Source organism: Salmo salar, chromosome 26 (genome assembly GCF_965601325.2).
Source record: "Salmo salar chromosome 26, fSalSal1, whole genome shotgun sequence".
Taxonomy (NCBI): Eukaryota; Metazoa; Chordata; class Actinopteri; order Salmoniformes; family Salmonidae; genus Salmo; species Salmo salar.
In genome coordinates this window covers 35,194,746-35,216,377 of record NC_138316.1, presented here as the reverse complement: position 1 = coordinate 35,216,377, position 21,632 = coordinate 35,194,746, and the positions used below count along the sequence as shown (strand labels likewise).

The 21,632-nt window shown below is 42.8% G+C and overlaps 1 protein-coding gene across 3 annotated transcripts in view; it reads right to left on the bottom strand.

Moving 5' to 3' along the window:
- Positions 1-21,632, bottom strand: part of LOC106562620 (CREB-regulated transcription coactivator 3-like) — a 102,888-nt gene that overhangs the window by 64,426 nt on the left and 16,830 nt on the right. For all 3 annotated transcript variants that reach the window (XM_045708667.2, XM_045708665.2, XM_045708666.2), the window contains exons 2-4: positions 18,709-18,819; positions 13,329-13,460; positions 1,460-1,521 (exon numbers count right to left, since the gene is read on the bottom strand). In XM_045708667.2, coding sequence (XP_045564623.1) covers positions 1,460-1,521; positions 13,329-13,460; positions 18,709-18,819 — 305 coding nt within the window. The remainder of the gene's footprint in view (positions 1-1,459; positions 1,522-13,328; positions 13,461-18,708; positions 18,820-21,632) is intronic.

Here is a 21,632-nt window from a genome sequence, read left to right as displayed (position 1 = left end):
TCCCGTAATTACACTGCTGCCTTCTCTAGGTAGGTAAAAGCAGGCAGGCAGTTTAACTGAAGAAACACACACGCATAGTAGTGGTACCTAACGAGCATTAATAAGCCATGCCATTATCAAATTTTCAGCAAACGGTGTTGATTTCCCCTTTAAGCTGGAGATACTTAAGCAAAGCACAGTAGGACCGCAAAGACTTGTGGGCCGGATTCACCCTGTGACAGCAATGAGTCACAACAGCGGCAGGTAGAGCATTAGAATGACGGCATCTGACCTTTAAACCAAAAGGCTATCTGTCAGAAGCACCTCTGTAGACGCGTGGCCCACCCGGGTGCCCCACGTGGCGATCTGATCCCTTCACTGAGCATCAATGGCTGCATCTCAGATGGCATCCTATCCCCTATAGAGTCACGAGCCCTGGACCCTGGTCAAAAGTAGTGCCCTATATAGTCACGAGTCCTGGACCCTGGTCAAAAGTAGTGCCCTCTATAGTCACGAGTCCTGGACCCTGGTCAAAAGTAGTGCCCTATATAGTCACGAGTCCTGGACCCTGGTCAAAAGTAGTGCCCTATATACAGTAGTCACCATTCCTGGTCAAAAGTAGTGCACTATATAGTCACGAGTCCTGGACCCTGGTCAAAAGTAGTGCCCTATATACAGTAGTCACGAGTCCTGGTCAAAAGTAGTGCACTATATAGTCACAAACCCTGGTCAAAAGTAGTGCACTATAGAGTCACGAGTCCTGGACCCTGGTCAAAAGTAGTGCCCTATATACAGTAGTCACCATTCCTGGTCAAAAGTAGTGCACTATATAGTCCCAAGCCCTGGTCAAAAGTAGTGCACTATAGAGTCACGAGTCCTGGACCCTGGTCAAAAGTAGTGCACTATAGAGTCACGAGTCCTGGACCCTGGTCAAAAGTAGTGCACTATATACAGTAGTCACCATTCCTGGTCAAAAGTAGTGCACTATATAGTCACAAACCCTGGTCAAAAGTAGTGCACTATATAGTCCCAAGCCCTGGTCAAAAGTAGTGCACTATAGAGTCACGAGTCCTGGACCCTGGTCAAAAGTAGTGCCCTCTATAGTCACGAGTCTTGGACCCTGGTCAAAAGTAGTGCCCTATATACAGTAGTCACCATTCCTGGTCAAAAATAGTGCACTATATAGTCCCAAGCCCTGATCAAAAGCAGTGCACTATATTGTCACCAGCCCTTGGCCCTGGTCAAAAGTAGTGCCCTATATAAGGGATAGGGTGCCATTTGGGATGCAGACAATGCTTAATGCAAATCTGTACAAGGGTATTAGTGGGCCACTGATTACCACAATCTTGATTCAGAGTACGTTAAAGTAGCTGTCCAGTGTTCCATGTCTATCAAAAATTACAATTATGTTAAAAACAGCTTTTTTTGTTAGTTGTTTTTACACGGCATTACAAATACTAGTATCTGTAAAGCCACTCACCTTCTCCAGTTGTTGTCCGGCGGAGGGGACAGGTACACTGTTGCGTACGGGGAGGTCTCCATGTGGGGCTGAGTCAAGGAACTTACAATAATGGAACACAACTCTGCCATAACAAAACATTACATTTCATGCATTTCTAAATAACAGTGGACTACATTTCCTAACCGTAAAACTACTTAACTATTCTATTACTACATTCTAGTCTAATTCCTGGTTTGATTCAAATTGAGTATGAGATTGCATATTATACCTAGATTAAAGATTTCTCTATACGGGCACACGTGATATGGGATTGTATAAACACATGCAGCAAATACAAATAATTTACACTCAGAAAAATGTTCATTACAAAGCACAGTGGGCGGCTGGTGTGAGGTTCTGTGAACAATATGGCTGCCTGGACTAGTCCCAACCACCGGAGAGGAGTTCCTGACATTGTCTAGAGAGCAGCAGGGAGTGAAGTGCAATGTAGAGTCATAGACTATATATGGCTTTAGACCTTCAGTTAGGCTCATCTCACTCTCATGAAAGTAAGGTAAGAGGGTCTATGCGCTTTTCATTGAGAAAGGACAGGCGGAACTCACTCAATAGCAAAATAGGACTTGATTCTATCACATGGTTCAAGTGCGGAGACGACGATACCAGACAAATTAGTGCATCTACAAATATGTTCCTCTAGCAGCCAAACTCTCTGGGCTTTTCAAGAAGAAAAGCTATCATTAAGAAGCCTACCAGTAAGCAGAAATGATGCACCATTAGCACACACACTGATTTTCTAAATGTATTTTGATAATCAAACAGAAACTTAGCTAAATAAATATGTTGGAGTGCCTCCCATCGCTAATAGGGACTTAGACTACTCTCATTACCAGCCATCATTTGTACAGGGTCTGGCTAAATGAAGTCATTTCTACAGAGTGACTGGCTGGCTGGGGCAGATGGAGCCTGGTGCCCTCCTGGCAACCCCTAGCACAGATCTCCTTCAGTGACTCTGGCTCGCTGCAATCAGGAGAAAAGCTACCTAGTTTGAAAACCAAAACACCACACACACTAAGGGCTGGGCAATATATCACATTCATTTGAATGCATGTTTCCGTGCGATATTCCAAATGCCTGGAAAACGAATGCTCAATTTGTCACGCGCAATACTGCTAGCAGCATTTTAGCCAGACTGTTATACTAGTTGTCTAGTCAGTGTTTCATAAATCAATTATATAACAAATTGGCAACTCATTTTGAGAAATAAGTTAGGTCACTTGATTTCAACATCTGAACAAAGTAGACAGGCTAGCATGCTGTTCAAACAGTTGGAGACGGACAGAAGGGTGTGATCATAACAATTCAACTGTTCTACCTTGTTAGCTAGCAAATAGATCCAGGTAGGCTGAACTTCAATTATAAAAGATTAGTTGTCTACTCACTAGCACATGGGCTTGTGCTCGAGTGTGTTTATGAGACCGGTGTTAATTATCTAGAATGCCTGCTACAACAAGTTAGTCATTATTAGTGAATGTGCATTATGCATGGTTGTGGTTACATTTGTAACAAAAAAGTTATTTTTCATAGACAGACTTGAAAGACAGATCAGTGATTATTACAAAAAAAAGCAGGTTAAACTATTTTGCTAAAATTATTATTGTTTTATGGATGTGCAAGGCTTAGATTTAGCATTAGTATAATTTCACATGTCCTGAATTCATTTGTTTATTGCTGACTGTATGAAATGCAGTGTATTTTAACTTTAATTGTACAACAAAGCTTATTTAGAGATACTGTATATTGTGAATTGCCCATAAATCCAAGAAAAAAATGTTTTATATGATTTTTTGGCCATAATCTCAGACCAGTGTATGAGAGGACATAATGGAAGGAGATCCTGTCCCAACAGGTTATTTCAGTCCAGTCTGCATTAAGGCAATCAGAATTGTACTCTAGATCAGGGGTACTCAAACTTTTTAGGGCCAGGAACCCTATTTGTGATATCAAATTCATCAAGGACCCCCTAAAAAAAAATCAGAAAACTAGTGTAAATTTTTAAAAATATATTAAAATAAATAAAAGCATAAGGACTTTTACTTCGGCAGTGCATGGCTGGATGAACCAAGTCTCGGGCCCAGGGAAAGAACATTTTAAAAGCCTGCCTCTTGGGATCAGAGAACATTTAGCAGTTTTCAAGTTAATTTACATCAATTCTACACATTTTTTGTCATGGGCAGAGAGATTGTGTTGTTGTTGCAGCCTGAAAAGCTAATATCCTGCAAGTCTACACATTGTGACATGAGGTAAAGAGAAAACGTTGCATTTTAAAGCATTTATGTAAGAAAATAATTAGGGAACAGGGGCAGAACGACAGATTTTTACCTTGTCAGCTCAGGGATTCGTTCTAGCAACCTTTCGGTTACTGGCCCATCACTCTAAACTCTAACCACTAGGCTACCTGCCACCCCAATACCGCAGTGGATACCAATATCCCTGTGAGCCTCCCAGGCCCATGTTGCCAAGGGCCTGTAATACAATGTATTACATGACATTGTATTACACGCTCTAAACCTATTCCATATCTATTAAAAAAATGTTAGTATTATTCATATTAAAAAGTCTGTTTTATTTGTTTTTAAATATTTTGAGATCTGGCCTCCTGAGGTACTGCAGGGGGTCCTCACAATCTTATAATTCTGCAGCGATATGCCATCCCATCTGGCTTGCACTTAGTGGGAGTATCATCTGTTATTCAACAGGCCAATGACCCAAAACATACCTCCAGACTGTGTAAAGGGCTATTTGACTAAGGAGAGTGATTAAGTGCTGTAATCAGATGATCTGGCCACCACAATCACCCGATCTCAACCCAATTGAGATGGTTTGGGATGAGTTCGACAGCAGAGTGAAGGAAAAGCAGCCAAAAAGTGCTCAGCATATGTAGGAACTCCATCAAGACTATTGGATAAGCATTCTAGGTGATTACCTCATAAAGCTGGTTGAGAGAATGCCAAGAGTGCAAAGCTTTCATCAAAGCAAAGGGTGGCTACTTTGAAGAATCTAAATTATATTTTGATTTGTTTAACACTTTTTTGGTTACTACATGATTCCATATGTGTTTCATAGTTTTGATGTCTTCACTATTATTCTACAATGTAGAAAACAGTAAAAATAAAGAAAAACCCTGGAATAAGTAGGTGTCCCCAAACCTTTGACTGGTACTGTGTGTGTGTGTGTGTGTGTGTGTGTGTGTGTGTATCTGAATTTGAGAATACCTGCTCTAGAGATCAAGGAGAGTAACCCTCTCCCTGGACTGAAATGACTGATATATAATTTAGAGATGACTGCTCTGCTCACTCTCCGTGACCACAAACAAGAACAACTAGGACACAAATATTATTACATTATTATTATTATATTAAATAGAAATCGCCCATGTGGCTCAGCCGACATTTCAAATCAAAGTTTATTGGTCGCATATACAGATTTCCAGATGTTAATCGCACGTGCAGCTAAATGCTTGTGCTTCTAGCTCTAACAGTGCAGTAATACCCAACAATGTAATAACACACACACAATCCAGACTAATAATAAACATCATGAAAAATCAGAACGAGGAATGTCAGAGACCGGAATATAAATATACATAATGTATATACATTTATAAACTGGTTGGTTGGAGCCCTGAATGCTGATTGGCTGAAAGCCGTGGTATATCAGACCGTATGAGTATGACAAAACATTTATTTTTACTGCTCTAATTATGTTGGTAACCAGTTTAAAATAGCAATAAGGTACCTTGAGGGTTTGTGATATATGGCCAATATACCACGGCTAAGGGCTGTGTCCTAGCACTCCGCGTTGCGTCTTGTATAAGAACAGCCATATACCACTCCCCCTCGGGCCTTATTGCTTAAATATATAATGGTGTGTAAAGACAGTATGGACAGTATATGAATAGAAAAAGGTGTGTACCGTGCAATAAAGTAACCTTTACATAATATATAGGTGTAGATAGATATCACTGAGTGGAAAGCTCTCGCTGCAACGACAGGACATGTGATGATCATAATATGCTGCAAAGCAACTTACAGCAGTGTGTCCATTCATTTTTCATATGTGAAGCCTGGAGCATTTGTCACAGACAGACATTTGTCTTGGTCAGCCTAAGGGTAACGCAGTGCAATTTAAAAAGGGACTAGCATCCTGCCTATAGCCTAACCCTGAAAGCTCTGAAAAACAAGAACACGGAGCGGTCCTCTTAATAGGCCAGCTGACATGGCTGATTAGAAGACAGAACATGTTTTGCTAATCCCTATGTTGATGTGATCAACAAAGTTACATGACAACGCAACGGGGCAACATTATGACATGCATGTTCCTGGTCCTCAAAGCCAGAAGGAACGGATGGATTACCACTGGGGGGGAGATCTGCTCAGGGCTAATAACGCTCGAAGTGGGCTGCTAAGATCGAGAGATAGAGAGATAGAGAGAGAGACAAAGAATGATGGAGAGAAAGGGGAAGGGAGAGCAAGAGAGAGAGAAGAAAGTAAGGTACAAAGAAAGACAGATGACAAGGTAGAGAAAGAACGAAAATAGATAGGAAATGGATTGGTAGAGGGAGAAAGAGGTAAAGCGGGAGGAAAAGACAAAAGAGAGCATTCAACCTGAAAGCTTTGTCCACCCTCCTCAATACATGTCATTTAGCAGATGCTCTTATCCAGAGTGACTTAAGGAGCAATTAGGGTTAAGTGCCTTGCTCAAGGGTACATCGACAGATTGTTCAACGATATATATGGTTTATTTTTCCACAGCTTTGTTTTTTTTTTTATAAAAAAGCACCATTAGATTAACTGAATACTTCGGTGTTGTGGTCATCTTCAGCTTTTGAAGGATCCATAAGTAAACAGCCAGCAGGTAGCCTAGCGGTTAAGAGCGCTGGATCGAGCAGACTAGGTGAGGTGCTCTGAGAGTTGCATCACATTAATATATATTTATTCAAACTTTTCTTTTTCCATAAGGAGTTCCTTACTGTTCAAGTCATGTTATGCAGATGTTTCACTTTCTTGCCTTGAAGGCTTGTCCAACTTACATAAAACTGGAGAATTAAAAGAATAGCTGAGAACTTGACTGAACGTGGTAGTTACTGTTGCTAGCAGATCAAGTTCTGGGAAGTTGTCTATTGTTGGTCTTGGAGACAGACGGGTGTGTGTGGGAAAGAGGAGAGAAGGGGGAAAAAGAGTGTGTGTGTGTGTGTGAAAGCGAGAGAGAAAGGGGGAGAGTGTGTGTGTGTGTGTGATCTCCCAGGCTTCAGCAGCAGAGAGAGGAAGTCTTTGATTTGGATGGATATTGAGTTGCATGTTCCATCCCCCATAATTCATCAGGATGACTCCCTGGCAGCCTGTGGCAAACAGGGTGCTGGTAAGTTATTCAGAGTGAGACACGCACACACACATAAAATAAACGCATACACACAAATGATCCCTCTGCTCCAGTATGTCTAGAGAGAAAGGGACTAGAGTACACACAGTAAGTAGTATGTTCTTCTGGACATCACAGTACTTGGGTGCTTGGCATCACCCTGCCAAAGAGTTTAATAGATTAGCTAGTAAACTGACCACAGACCTGATGACTCATACACACACACACACACACACACACACACACACACACACACACACACACACACACACACATACATACAATCATTCCACCTAATTTACAACAGTACCAGAAAACTGATACCATCTAATTTACAACAGTGACAATTAAAAAAAATACAGTATGGTCTACACACACACAGGAGTTTCAAAAACAGCTTACTTCATTTTTAGGGGAATTTTAAAGCGTCAGCACGCTTCAGGCGAACCGAACAAGTGTGCTAGCATACTCCCTTAATAGACCTTCGCTTAAAAAACAAGAAAAAGTGCCAATAGTACTGTTTGTCCCTTTTGAGACACTGTAGCCAGTATACACTTACTCAAAATAGTTATACATTTTATCTTCGATTAATTCTGACAGATTTCTTTAGTTTATGTTTGGAGTCGGGCAATTTTTCATCTGACTAGGATGTTTGGTGCAGTATTTCAAGTGAAAGCATGTGCATTAGGACAAGTCGTCTCTCGTTAAATGACAACAGGCACTTCATTGAAGAACCCCTACTGTTGACCAATTGCCGACAAGAGGGTAGACTTCAGCTTGCCTCGAGAAAAAAAAAAAATGTTGTGCACCCGAACAGAAGTGTTGTGTCTGGGAAGCATGCAGACGCCTTCACACAAACGTTTCAACTAAAAGCCTTCTTCAGTTCATTCAGTTAGTAAACCCACATGGAGTGAAGGGTGTTGAAATAAACGAGAGAAATGGGAGGATAGTCAGAGTGTATACTGTAGTAGTCAGTTAGTAAAACAACTGCAGTACAGTCCAACCAGTGCTGCTAAAATCTACAGTGCTTCAGAAAACCCTGAGTAGAGAGAGAAGAGGGGATGAAAAGGAGAGGATGTTCAAGAAGAGTGGGCGTAGTCTCCTCGGCTCTCTTTCACAGCCTGTCCGATCTTGGCAGACTCGACCAGTCCGACTCGAGTGAAAAACAAGCTTCGACTGTGAGGGACATCTGGCGTGTAGGGAAAAAAAATTAAAACTGCCTGCCGAGTGAAAACACATTTTGGCTGGAGGATACTCCTCTGCCCCGGCCTCTTCCTTCTCCCAGTGTGAAGATCATATGCTGCAGGGTGTTGCTGACTCAGTATCCAGACCTCAAACACACACTGGAGCAACCTCTATTTACACAAACAAAGGGCCTGTTTGCACACACAGAGCCAAAAACCAGGAGAGCCTACTACTATGTGTGTTAGTCCCTTCCTCTCCAGAGATACTGACTCAACACTATAAACGTCAGCTACTACAGCAACTGAAATGACTGCAAAACTTAACAAAAGAGACGCATTTTTTTTCAGAAAGGGTGGCAAGGAATAAGTTAGTCCTGAATATTAAAAAAAATGTAAAAGCATTGTATTTGGGACAAATCATTCACTAAACTCTAAACATCAACTAAACCTTGCAATGAATAATGTGGAAATTGAGCATGTTGAGGTGACTAAACTGCTTGGAGGAACCCTGGATTGTTGTCACACCTGGACTAGTGTTCAGTGTGGGGTCAGGTGCCACAAAGGGAGGCTTGGGAAAATTACAATGGGATCAGAACAGGGCAGCACGGCTGGCCCTTAGATGTACACGGGGAGCTGAAGTTAATGATATGCATGTCAATCTCTCGTGGCTCAAAGTGGAAGAGAGATTGACTTCATCACTACTTGTTTTTGTAAGAAGTGTTGACATGCTGAATGCACCGAGGTGTCCGTTTAAACTACTAGCACACAGCTCGGACACCCATGCATACCCTACAAGACATACCACCAGAGGTCTCTTCACAGTCCCCAAGTCCAGAACAGACTATGGGAGGCGCAAAGTACTACATAGAGCCATGACTACATGGAACTCTATTTCACATCAGGTAACTGATGCAAGCAGTAGAATCAGATACAAATAAATACAAAAATACACCTTATGAAACAGCAGGGACTGTGAAGAGACACACATATAGGCACAGACACACGCACATTCAAATAACTTATTATACATTTTGTATTGTAGATATGTAGTGGTGTAATAATGTTATATGATATACTGTTTTATCTTATGTGTAATATAAGTGCCTTAATGTCTTTGGACCCCAGGAAGAGTAGCTGCTACCTTGGCAGCAGCTAATGGGGATCCCTAATAAATAGAAATACTGGAGCGGAGGGAATGTGTGTGTGCGCACGCTTTTATTTTAAGAGTGTGATGTGTTGAGCGCGCCTCACTCTGAATAACTTATCAACACTCTTTTCTACAGGCTAACAAGGAGTTGTCCAGATGAAATATCCTTCAAAATCAAAGACTTCCTCTCTCTCTGCTGCTGCAACATAGCGAGATCACACACACACACAGAGTGACACGCGAACACACACTCCCCCTTTCTCTCTCTCGCCTTCAAACACACTCTTCCCCCCTCTCACACACTCCCGTCTGTCTCCAAGACAACTTCCCAGAACGTGATCTGCAGGCAACAGTAACTACTACATTCTCAGTCAAGTTCTCAGCCATTCTTTTAATTCTCCAGTTATGCAACTTGGACAAGCCTCCAAGGCAAGAACATCTGCATAACATAAAAACTTGATTCACAGTAAGGAACTTCTATGAAAATGAGAAAAGGCTGAATAAAAACATATTAAAAGTGATGCAACTCTCAGAGCAGGGCAGGGGACCAAATATTAGGAGTAGTTGCAGAGTTAAGATTGGGGGAGTAACCTGATCCTAGATCTGTGCCTGCTGGTCATGGCGGCCAGTCCCCTTTAAGGGCGGAAGGGAGCTCCATGGGTCATACAGGGAGATGGTCAGTGTAGCATTACAACTAGCCAGTATGCGTGCATGTACGTCACAGTGTAGCATTACAACTAGCCAGTATGTATGTATGTATGCATGCATTTTTTTTTTTTAAATCTACCATCCACTCAGATTTTTTTTACCAGCCGGTGTTGTTTTTGCAAAAAGTACATGAACGCCAAACAACTGATGAGCACATTTTGTAATGTTTCTAAAACAAAATGTAAGAAATGGTATTGTTCAATTTCTTTCCTTTTTATGACCCAAGTCTTAAAGAAAATATCGCAGATGAGAGAAAATATTTCTCCTGCCCCTTTAGGGCGGGTGGTTACCGTGGTAATGTGATGCGAGTCATGTTTGTGCCTGTGAGATTGAGTCCGACTAGTATCCGTGTTGCTTCTCTTCCCTAGCAGTTAAAACTCAACATACCGTACTATTAAGCGCATCTGAATATAAGCCGCAGGTGGCTACCGGTACATTGAAACAAATTAACTTTACACAGGCTTTAACGAAACACGGCTTGTAACAAAAAATAAAACATTTGCAGTAAGCTTCAGTTGTCTTTTTGCACTGAGTCAATTCCTCTCGCTGCTGTTTCCAACGTCTTATCATCGACTCATTAAGACCAAGCCTCCCGTGCAGCAGCTCCATTTCCTTTTCCAACAGCCAGATCAATCGCCTTCAACTTGAAAGCTGCATCATATGCATTTCTCCGTGTCTTTGCCATGATGAGGGTGACAAAAATGACTACCGTAATCAGAATGATGGGAAGTTTGAGAGAGCTCGATTTAATCTAAACAGTAAACAAAAAAGTTGTTTGACCTTAACCCGTTCGGCAATTTCATTGATCTAATGAAAGCTTCATGCCGCCAAAAAAAACTGAGCACGTCACAGAATGTGTTTTTTTGGAGAAAAAAAATTGAAAGAGGAAAAAAAAAAAAATCCATATATTAGCCGCGTCATTATTAAGCCGCGAGGCTCAAAGCCTGGGAAAAAAGTTGCGGCTTATAGTCCGGAATTTACGGTAGTTTGTGAACAGACAAATGTAAATAGCCAAGAAACAAAGGACAAAGTCTCACTTCAGTAGAGACTTTGGTCTCAAGTAAATTAGACCAACTGTTATGCCTGTGCACAGCCCCCAGCCAGGCAGTGTTGCAGTACGACACAGAAATACTTTGAAAACAGCTACTGCAGCATTTATTCTGCTATAAATGTGATAATACTTTACTATTTTTATTCACAAATACGAGTGAAATGCTCACACTGTGGAGCCCTGACCACCCACCCACCAATGTGGCTGGTGAAATAGACATCTTACCCACGGGTATTCATTTTAGGCCCTGCTTACTCACTTGCTCCCCCCCCCCCCCAATTACACACAGCCTTTCTTTGCATCCAGCCTTTCTTTGCATCCAGTGTGAAAGAGTGCAACACAAGCAAATCACACAGTTGAGAATATACTGGCTCAGAGACAGTTCTTGAAGAAAGGGTTACTTAAGGTGCTGACTGACAGTTGGTGTTTCCAAAGAAAGACCATCCTTTCGCCTTTCACTACTGAGAATTTGAGCGTTAAGAGCTCGCAGACCCACTCCCAACTCAGTTCTCCTACTAACCTACACAGTTAGAAACCAAATATGTGCAGTTTGAAAGCAATTTCCTGCAATTCTACAAATTTTTCCATGGCAAAGAGGCCCAATGATTGTTTTGGGTTTTTACATCCTCCCTGACTGTATAGTTTTTATTTTGGTGATTGTTAGTTCTCAAAGATGATCTTATTAAAAAAAATGTGGCTCCATTATCTTTTCTTTATACACTCACAGGCCAGTTTATTAGGTACACCACCCAGTTCTCAAAAATGGTTCGTTCTAACAGACATTGAGTCACGTGGCAGACAGGCATCGAGGCATTCAGTTACTGTTGGATTGAACGTTAGAATAGGCACTTTGAGCATGGTATGATCGTTGGTGCCAGGCTCGCCAGATCCAGTACCTCAGAAACGGCTGCCCTCCTGGGGTTCACGCACGACGGTGTCTAGGGTTTATCGAGAATCATAATAATAAAAAAAAAACATCCAATCAGCAGAAGTCCTGTGGCCGAAAAACAGCTCGTTGATGAGAGGTCGAAGGAGAATGGCAAGAATCGTGCAAGCTAACAGGCGGGCCACAAAGAGCCAAATAACCACGCAGTACAACAGTGGTGTGGAGATCAGCATCTTGGAGCGTAGAACTTGTTGAGGATGGGCTATTGCAGCAGATGACCACACTGGGTTCCGCTCCTATCAGCTAAAAACAAGAAGCGGATCCAGTGGGCACGCGATCACCACTGGCCAATTGAGGAGTGGAAAAACATTGCCTGGAACATGACAGCGAGTTCAGTTTACTTGAGTGGCCTGCACAATCCCCAGATGGAACGGGCTGTTCGCAGGATGAATGTACCGCCGTTCAATCCGCAGCAACTGTGTGATGCCATCGCGTCAACATGGACCAACATCCCTGTGGAATGTTTCCGACACCTTGTAGAATGCCCCGAAGAATTCAGGCTGTCTGGAGGCAAAGAGGGGTCCAACAGAGCACTAGATGGGTGTACATAATAAATTGGTTGGTAAGTGTGTCGCTTAAGTTCACTCTGAAAACATTACCATCGAGAAAATTACTTGTATTTATTTTATCAGTGGCGGCAGCGATTTAGCAGCAGTGGCTCGCCTCTGCTAAATTAATATAGGGGAATCACAACATTCACACACACACTCTCCCATCCAAAATCTCCCACCAATGTCCATGTCCATTAAGCCGAACTGTCAGTGACTAGCACAATGCATTACATGTCATGTTTTTATAATGACTAACTGAGCCTTGGGCTTCAACAACACTCTGCCCACACTAGCAAAGGTCAGCGAGCACACACAAATTCACACCACACACAAACCTGCCAAAAGGACTCACGGCAAACACCAACAGTGCAACCATCTTGCTAGCTGCTACAATATTTTACATTGTATTTGATTCCTTGTAAAAGAGACCTTGGTCTCAATGGTGACTCCCTGTTAAAACAAAGGTAAAATAAATGCAATCAATAATTCCATAGATATGCATTTTAAGAGCACATCACATGCTGGGTAAGCTACACTGTAGTCCAATGGCACAACAAGGGTCGTGCAGCCCTCTGCATAGGCTACAACATGAACCTCTATGCTGAAATTCAGACGTAATGGATTGATACAGTTTGACAAATTATGGCATTTATTAGTTGTAAACAGTTGTCATCAGCTTTGTCAACATGCTTGTGAGAATCCTGACAGTTTAGAAGCAAAACACATTTCTGAGGGCCCCAAATGTTGTACTGGTACTAAGTGTGGTAATAGTTGCTACAGGTAAGTTCACTACGTACTACTGGTACTAGTTTATATATGCACGAGTTGCTACTAAACACTACTGGTAACTGGTTCCTACTGGTACTACTTGTGGAAGGATATCTGCCGTCCGTGCTTGTCGATGGGCCGGCGGTGAGGCAAGTTAATGCGTTGGTTGCGGTCCCGGTGCACCCTCTCTACCAGGCCATGGTGACGTGTCCCCCTGACACTGTCCAAGGCCCCTGGGAAGCCACCCTGAGGAAGAGGGAGAGCGGGGGATGATAATATGAGAGAGAAAGACACACACAAACGAGCCAAAATGTTTTGGCAACTAAATACCTGGTCTCCTGCCACAACCTGAGGGACAGTCCGTAAGCCAAAAAATGCTTCCATGCCATTACTATTCCATTATTAGTAATCATGTTACAACTAGTACCAGCATTACTTTTGTTATTATTCTCATTGTGGCTCTTAATATTATTAGAGAGACAAAAAGCGACAGGAGATATATATAGCGAGCGAGAGAGCAAGAGCGAGCGAGCGAGACAGGCTGGGGCAGAAAGAGAGAGCGAGAGAGAGGCTGGCGCAGAGAGAGAAAGACAAGAATAAAAAAAGCAAGAGAACAAAAATAACAGCTTTAAATCATGTCTACAGTGTTTAGGTACTACACAACTAACAACCTACTTTTACTCCATGATTTCAGACGGATATCATTCATTAAAACACTCAAACCCTAACCAAAATGAAAACCCTACAGTTACAATGAAGGAGCACTAACAAATGATTAGGATCAAGTGCAGCCAGGTCCATTAAACCTGTACTAGCATCTCTAAGGAGGAAAGAGTCATGTTTTTCTACTGTGATATCGAGTCTGGTTTCTAGTTCTATGTCCCAAATGACACCCTATTCCCTTTATTGTGCACTACTTCTGACCAGGGCCCATAGGGATCTGGTCTAAAACAGTGCACTATAAAAAGAGAATAAGGTACCATTTGGAATGCAGCCCTAGATCCAGGGATCCCTAATCCCACCCCTCAAAAGAGCCATTCTTCAACACAACAAGGGCACTTTTACCTGGAGCTACTGTATTGTAGCATACACATCTAGGCTAACGTTAGCACTCTATCCTCTGAGGACAAACCGATTCAGGCAAGCCCACGTGGGCAGCTACAGCGCTATCACATTCACCCACTGTGTGCATTTCTTCTGGGGCTGAATGAGACAGACCAAAGCCAGAACACAGATCTTAGTACTTTGTTGTTGCTTGTCTGGGTTGGATAACATCTGAATTATTTAGTTGGAGTCCTCAAGAGAGGCTTGCTGTTTTGAATTTCTGAAAGTATAGTGCTATACTGTGCAGAGCGCCGTGTGTGTGGGACCATCTAGGGGGTCATTGAGGTCTGGATTTGTTGAGAAGGACATTGTCTCTGTTAGGCAGAATTACAAGGAGAGTCTCCGTTTCCAGAAACTGTCACACATGCTGTAGTGTTTACAATAAATGTGCATCAAACAGTGGTTTTTACAGTAAGTGTACCTAACATAGTGTCGTTTTTACTGTAAATGTGTGTTGCTGGGCGAGAGGACAAGGGGGCACAGTTTGGTTGATCTCTTTGCCAAAGCCATGCAAAAGCGTGAGTAGGACTACTCTTCAAAATACATACTCATACCAATCTGGTGGCCCTTCTTGGTTGAACGTCTAGTTGGTGCATATAAATGTATTGGCCATATAAGTAATGACCAAACACGTCAAATGAGGCCTAGGTATAGCAGATACCCATAGACTTCCAGTTATTGCGCTAACACTAGTTAACATTGGCTCGCAAAACTACCTCCAACTTCCTTCATACTGGACACAGAAACATACAAATGGTATCCACGAGTTCATCTGACTCTGAGGAAGAAGATAAGGGGCCTCATTGCCAAAATCCAGAAGTATCCCTTTAAGTCTACAGTAATATTGTTTAAAAAATGTTTTTCATTATCTAGCCATTTTATCTGCTACAGCAAGGGACCATGCTCAGACAGCTTGACGTTGAATACCAAGCAGTGAAAACTTCAGTTGTTTCAATGCGTCTATACTACTGCAATCATAGTAGCACTGTAATCCTGGCAGATAAGGCTGTGAGAGTTACAGTTATGGTGTTATAGTTGGACTTGGTTGCGTTCGGGAGGGTGCAACGCACTGAAACGATGCAGCTAGAAATGTAAAGTCCAACATGGACATTAGACCTTACTGTACTGGACAGGAAAGCATTTCTATCCAAATGTTCCATAACACTATTGTACACTACTACTTAGTCTAGCTTGGCAGACTTGTACAATATTGACATTTAAATTACTGACGGGTCATGGTACCCTGTGCCTGAGTTTGGCAGAGGGTGTAACACAGCCAACTAGTCCACATGTTATCCCCACGCCAGAGACCGGAGTTCACTTCCTAGAGAGAGAGAGAGAGACCGGAGTTCACTTCCTAGAGAGAGAGAGAGAGACCGGAGTTCACTTCCTAGAGAGAGAGAGAGAGAGAGAGACCGGAGTTCACTTCCTAGAGAGAGAGAGAGAGAGAGAGAGAGAGAGGAGAGAGAGAGAGAGAGAGAGACCGGAGTTCACTTCCTAGAGAGAGAGAGAGAGAGAGAGAGAGGAGAGAGAGAGAGAGAGAGAGAGAGAGAGAGAGAGAGAGAGAGAGAGAGACCGGAGTTCACTTCCTAGAGAGAGAGATCTAGAGAGAGATCTAGAGAGAGATAGAGATAGATAGACACACTGCTCAAAAAAATAAAGGGAACACTTAAACAACACATCCTAGATCTGAATGAAAGAAATAATCTTATTAAATACTTTTTTCTTTACATAGTTGAATGTGCTGACAACAAAATCACAAAAATAATCAATGAAAATCCAATTTATCAACCCATGGAGGTCTGGATTTGGAGTCACACTCAAAATTAAAGTGGAAAACCACACTACAGGCTGATCCAACTTTGATGTAATGTCCTTAAAACAAGTCAAAATGAGGCTCAGTAGTGTGTGTGGCCTCCACGTGCCTGTATGACCTCCCTACAACGCCTGGGCATGCTCCTGATGAGGTGGCGGATGGTCTCCTGAGGGATCTCCTCCCAGACCTGGACTAAAGCATCCGCCAACTCCTGGACAGTCTGTGGTGCAACATGGCGTTGGTGGATGGAGCGAGACATGATGTCCCAGATGTGCTCAATTGGATTCAGGTCTGGGGAACGGGCGGGCCAGTCCATAGCATCAATGCCTTCCTCTTGCAGGAACTGCTGACACACTCCAGCCACATGAGGTCTAGCATTGTCTTGCATTAGGAAGAACCCAGGGCCAACCGCACCAGCATATGGTCTCACAAGGGGTCTGAGGATCTCATCTCGGTACCTAATGGCAGTCAGGCTACCTCTGGCGAGCACATGGAGGGCTGTGCGGCCCCCCAAAGAAATGCCACCCCACACCATGACTGACCCACCGCCAAACCGGTCATGCTGGAGGATGTTGCAGGCAGCAGAACGTTCTTCACGGCGTCTCCAGACTGTCACATGTGCTCAGTGTGAACCTGCTTTCAATCTGTGAAGAGCACAGGGCGCCAGTGGCGAATTTGCCAATCTTGGTGTTCTCTGGCAAATGCCAATCGTCCTGCAGGGCGTTGGGCTGTAAGCACAACCCCCACCTGTGGACGTCGGGCCCTCATACCACCCTCATGGAGTCTGTTTCTGACCGTTTGAGCAGACACATGCACATTTGTGGCCTGCTGGAGGTCATTTTGCAGGGCTCTGGCAGTGCTTCTCCTGCTCCTCCTTGCACAAAGGCGGAGGTAGCGGTCCTGCTGCTGGGTTGTTGCCCTCCTATGGCCTCCTCCACGTCTCCTGATGTACTGGCTTGTCTCCTGGTAGCGCCTCCATGCTCTGGAAACCTTCTTGCCACAGCCCGCATTGATGTGCCATCCTGGATGAGCTGCACTACCTGAGCCACTTGTGTGGGTTGTAGACTCCGTCTCATGCTACCACTAGAGTGAAAGCACCGCCAGCATTCAAAAGTGACCAAAACGTCAGCCAGGAAGCAAAGGAACTGAGAAGTGGTCTGTGGTCCCCACCTGCAGAACCACTCCTTTATTGGGGGTGTCTTGCTAATTGCCTATAATTTCCACCTGTTGTCTATTCCATTTGCACAACAGCATGTGAAATGTATTGTCAATCAGTGTTGCTTCCTAAGTGGACAGTTTGATTTCACAGAAGTGTGATTGACTTGGAGTTACATTGTGTTGTTTAAGTGTTCCCTTTATTTTTTTGAGCACATATATATTTTTTTTTTTGAGCACATATACATACATACATACATACATACATACATACATACATACATACATACATACATACATACATACATACATACATACATACATACATACATACATACATACATACATACATACATACATACATACATACATACATACATACATACATACATACATACATACATACATACATATATATATATATATATATATATATATATATATATATATGTGTGTACACATAATGTCAAAGGCACCTATTGGTGGATGGGTAAAAATAAAGCAGATATTGAATATCCCTTTGAGCATGGAGAAGTTAATAATGCATCCCATAACATTTTTACATGGAAATAGCTGTTCTATCACTCAGCCTAAAGTAGCAGCCAATGTTAGGCTTGACATTAACCTGTTTATCCAGGAGGTGACTGACAATGTTGTTGTGTTGGATGGAAGAAACAACTTTACAAAATAAAATACATTATTCCCATACCATTACTACAGAGAATCAGACAATGATGCTACCCTCTGCCTATTGGCTACTTAGCTTATTCAAGCCTGTCTCAAAATACAACACTGCCCCTTTAAGACAAAAATAAGCTCTTTACCTACTCGCTTTTCAAAGATGTCTTCACTCCCCTATTCCTGATTCCAAATGATCTGTACCTGGCCTAATAACTCACTAACTAGTAAAGGATATGAACTAAATGTGCACACGTGGCTACATGCAGCTCTCACTTTGATCTCAACACAAGCGCATCTACTCATGACCACAACTGTAAACACAGTCCAGTTCAAAGTAAATGGCACAGATCCATATATGGCAATGGCCTACTTGAATATAGGCCTACTGCAGCGCTGTTTGGTTATGGGCTGAGTCCTGTGTAATAGAATCCTGTTATTGCCACCAAAGGTGCTTCTACAAAGTATTGAAGCAGGTGTGTGAATACTTATGGAAATTAGATATTTCTGCATTTCATTTTCAATACATTTGCAAAAATGTCTAAAAACAGGTTTTCAATTTGTCATTATGGGGTATTGTGAGTAGATGGCTGAGATAATAAAAAAAAAGATTTAATTTTGAATTCAGGCTGTACCAACAAAATGTGGAATAAGTCAAGGGGTACGAATACTTTCTGAAGGCACTGAATATAAAACATTTGAGAAAAAAAAAGGGAGCATGATTGTTAAGGGGGGGCTCACCTGGAAGTCAGCGCTAGCGTTGCCGATCTGGTTGACGTTGGGCAGGGAGCCTCCATAGTACTGGGCCCTGGTCTGGGTCTGACGTAGCTGTTGGATCTTCTGGAACTGCACCTGTTGGTCAACAACAACATTGCAGTCAGTAACCAAGGAGCCACAGGGGAAGGAGGAGCAGGATTTATTAGAGGGATGTCCAATAGCGGTCCTGCCTGGAGGTGTGCAGTACAGGCTTCTACAACAGGTTGGTCAAAACAAGCATTACAATTGGCTTAGAATGCGTCTCGACCATACTAAAATAACCTGTTAAGTACGGGTAAGCTAGACGCAAAAATATGAATGTTGTTTTCTGTTCCATCAGGGGAAATCACTGCTCATCCACTATCCCATTAAGGCATCTAGGCATTATTTCCCCTTGCTTCTTGGTTTGCAGGTGGGGTGTACAATAGTTGCCATCTGTCTCTCGACATTTGCAAGTTTCAATATTGAAAATTCGATCTCCACTGTCCTATTGAGAAAGTCTCATCCTGACACGTTCAATCTTTTCTCAACCAGTTGAAATCAGCATCATTTTTATGGATATATACAAAGAAATACAGAAACAGGTCAAACGACATGAAATGCAGCTAGTTTACTGTCCTACCAGCTTCAGTTTGAAGTAATTGCGTTAGCTGTGTAGTTGGTTAGCTCCTACGAACAGTGCCCTGACGAAAGAGCACATTTTCTATGGCGGGCAAAAATAACATCATTAGTTCATTGTTATGGATGTATCCAAAACATCTTAAACAAATGCAATTGCAGCTACTTTGCTGTTATTCTAGCTGCACTGTTTGAGCTGACTGTGTTAGCTGTAGTTTGCTAGCTAGCAAGGGATAAGAGCGTTGCCAGCCAGCACGGCAAAGGAACATTTAGAACGAACAACTGGGTCGCGTCCATAGACATAGAACAAAAAGATTCAACGTATGGGTCGCGTCTCTGGCAACCAAAACGATAGAGTCAACGGCCAGCCGGCTTGGCTAGCAACCATACAGTGAGGGAAAAAAGTATTTGATCTCCTGCTGATTTTGTACGTTTGCCCACTGACAAAGAAATGATCAGTCTATAATTTTAATGGTAGGTTTATTTGAACAGTGAGAAACAGAATAACAAAAGAAAATCCAGAAAAACACGTCAAAAATGTTAGAAATTGATTTGCATTTTAGTGAGGGAAATAAGTATTTGACCCTCTCTCAAATCAGAAAGATTTCTGGCTCCCAGGTGTCTTTTATACAGGTAACGAGCTGAGATTAGGAGCACACTCTTAAAAGGGAGTGCTCCTAACCGCAGCTTGCTACCTGTATAAAAGACACCTGTCCACAGAAGCAATCAAGCAATCAGATTCCAAACTCTCCACCATGGCCAAGACCAAAGAGCTCTCCAAGGATGTCAGGGACAAGATTGTAGACCTACACAAGGCTGGAATGGGCTACAAGACCATCGCCAAGCAGCTTGGTGAGAAGGTGACAACAGTTGGTGCGATTATTCGCAAATGGAAGAAACACAAAAGAACTGTCAATCTCCCTCGGCCTGGGGATCCATGCAAGATCTCACCTCGTGGAGTTGCAATGATCATGAGAACGGTGAGGAATCAGCCCAGAACTACACGGGAGGATCTTGTCAATGATCTCAAGGCAGCTGGGACCATAGTCACCAAGAAAACAATTGGTAACACACTACGCCGTGAAGGACTGAAATCCTGCAGCGCCCGCAAGGTCCCCCTGCTCAAGAAAGCACATATACATGCCCGTCTGAAGTTTGCCAATGAACATCTGAATGATTCAGAGGACAACTGGGTGAAAGTGTTGTGGTCAGATGAGACCAAAATGGAGCTCTTTGGCATCAACTCAACTCACCGTGTTTGGAGGAGGAGGAATGCTGCCTATGACCCCAAGAACACCATCAAACATGGAGGTGGAAACTATGCTTTGGGGGTGTTTTTCTGCTAAGGGGACAGGACAGCTTCACAGGGACGATGGACGGGGCCATGTACCGTCAAATCTTGGGTGAGAACCTCCTTCCCTCAGCAAGGGCATTGAAAATGGGTCGTGGATGGGTATTCCAGCATGACAATGACCCAAAACACACGGCCAAGGCAACAAAGGAGTGGCTCAAGAAGAAGCACATTAAGGTCCTGGAGTGGCCTAGCCAGTCTCCAGACCTTAATCCCATAGAAAATCTGTGGAGGGAGCTGAAGGTTCGAGTTGCCAAACGTCAGCCTCGAAACCTTAATGACTTGGAGAAGATCTGCAAAGAGGAGTGGGACAAAATCCCTCCTGAGATGTGTGCAAACCTGGTGGCCAACTATAAGAAACGTCTGACCTCTGATTGCCAACAAGGGTTTTGCCACCAAGTACTAAGTCATGTTTTGCAGAGGGGTCAAACACTTATGTCCCTCATTAAAATGCAAATCATTATAACATTTTTGACATGTGTTTTTCTGGATTTTTTTTGCTGTTATTCTGTCTCTCCCTGTTCAAATAAACCTACCATTAAAATTATAGACTGATAATTTCTTTGTCAGTGGGCAAACATACAAAATCAACTTTTTTCCCCTCACTGTAGATGTGTCAGAACTACGCCTATATTTTGTTGAGGGATGAAAGTAGCCTGTGAATAAATGTATCAAAATAACATTTAAAAACATTTATCGTAACCCGTTGTAGAAAAGCCATTGTACACTCGAGGTTGTGCAAAACAACTTTTTTTACTCTGCTCCGCCCTGTACCTATGACCACAGCACAGCTAAAAAAAAAAGTTGTTTAGCATGCCCTCTAGAGTACAACCGCTTTATTTTGCTCCAGCCCAGCATTGACTCCTCTCCTACTCCTGCCTACATGACTAAGATTTGCCAATGGTCACCCCTGGGCTATAATTGCATCCATTACAATGCC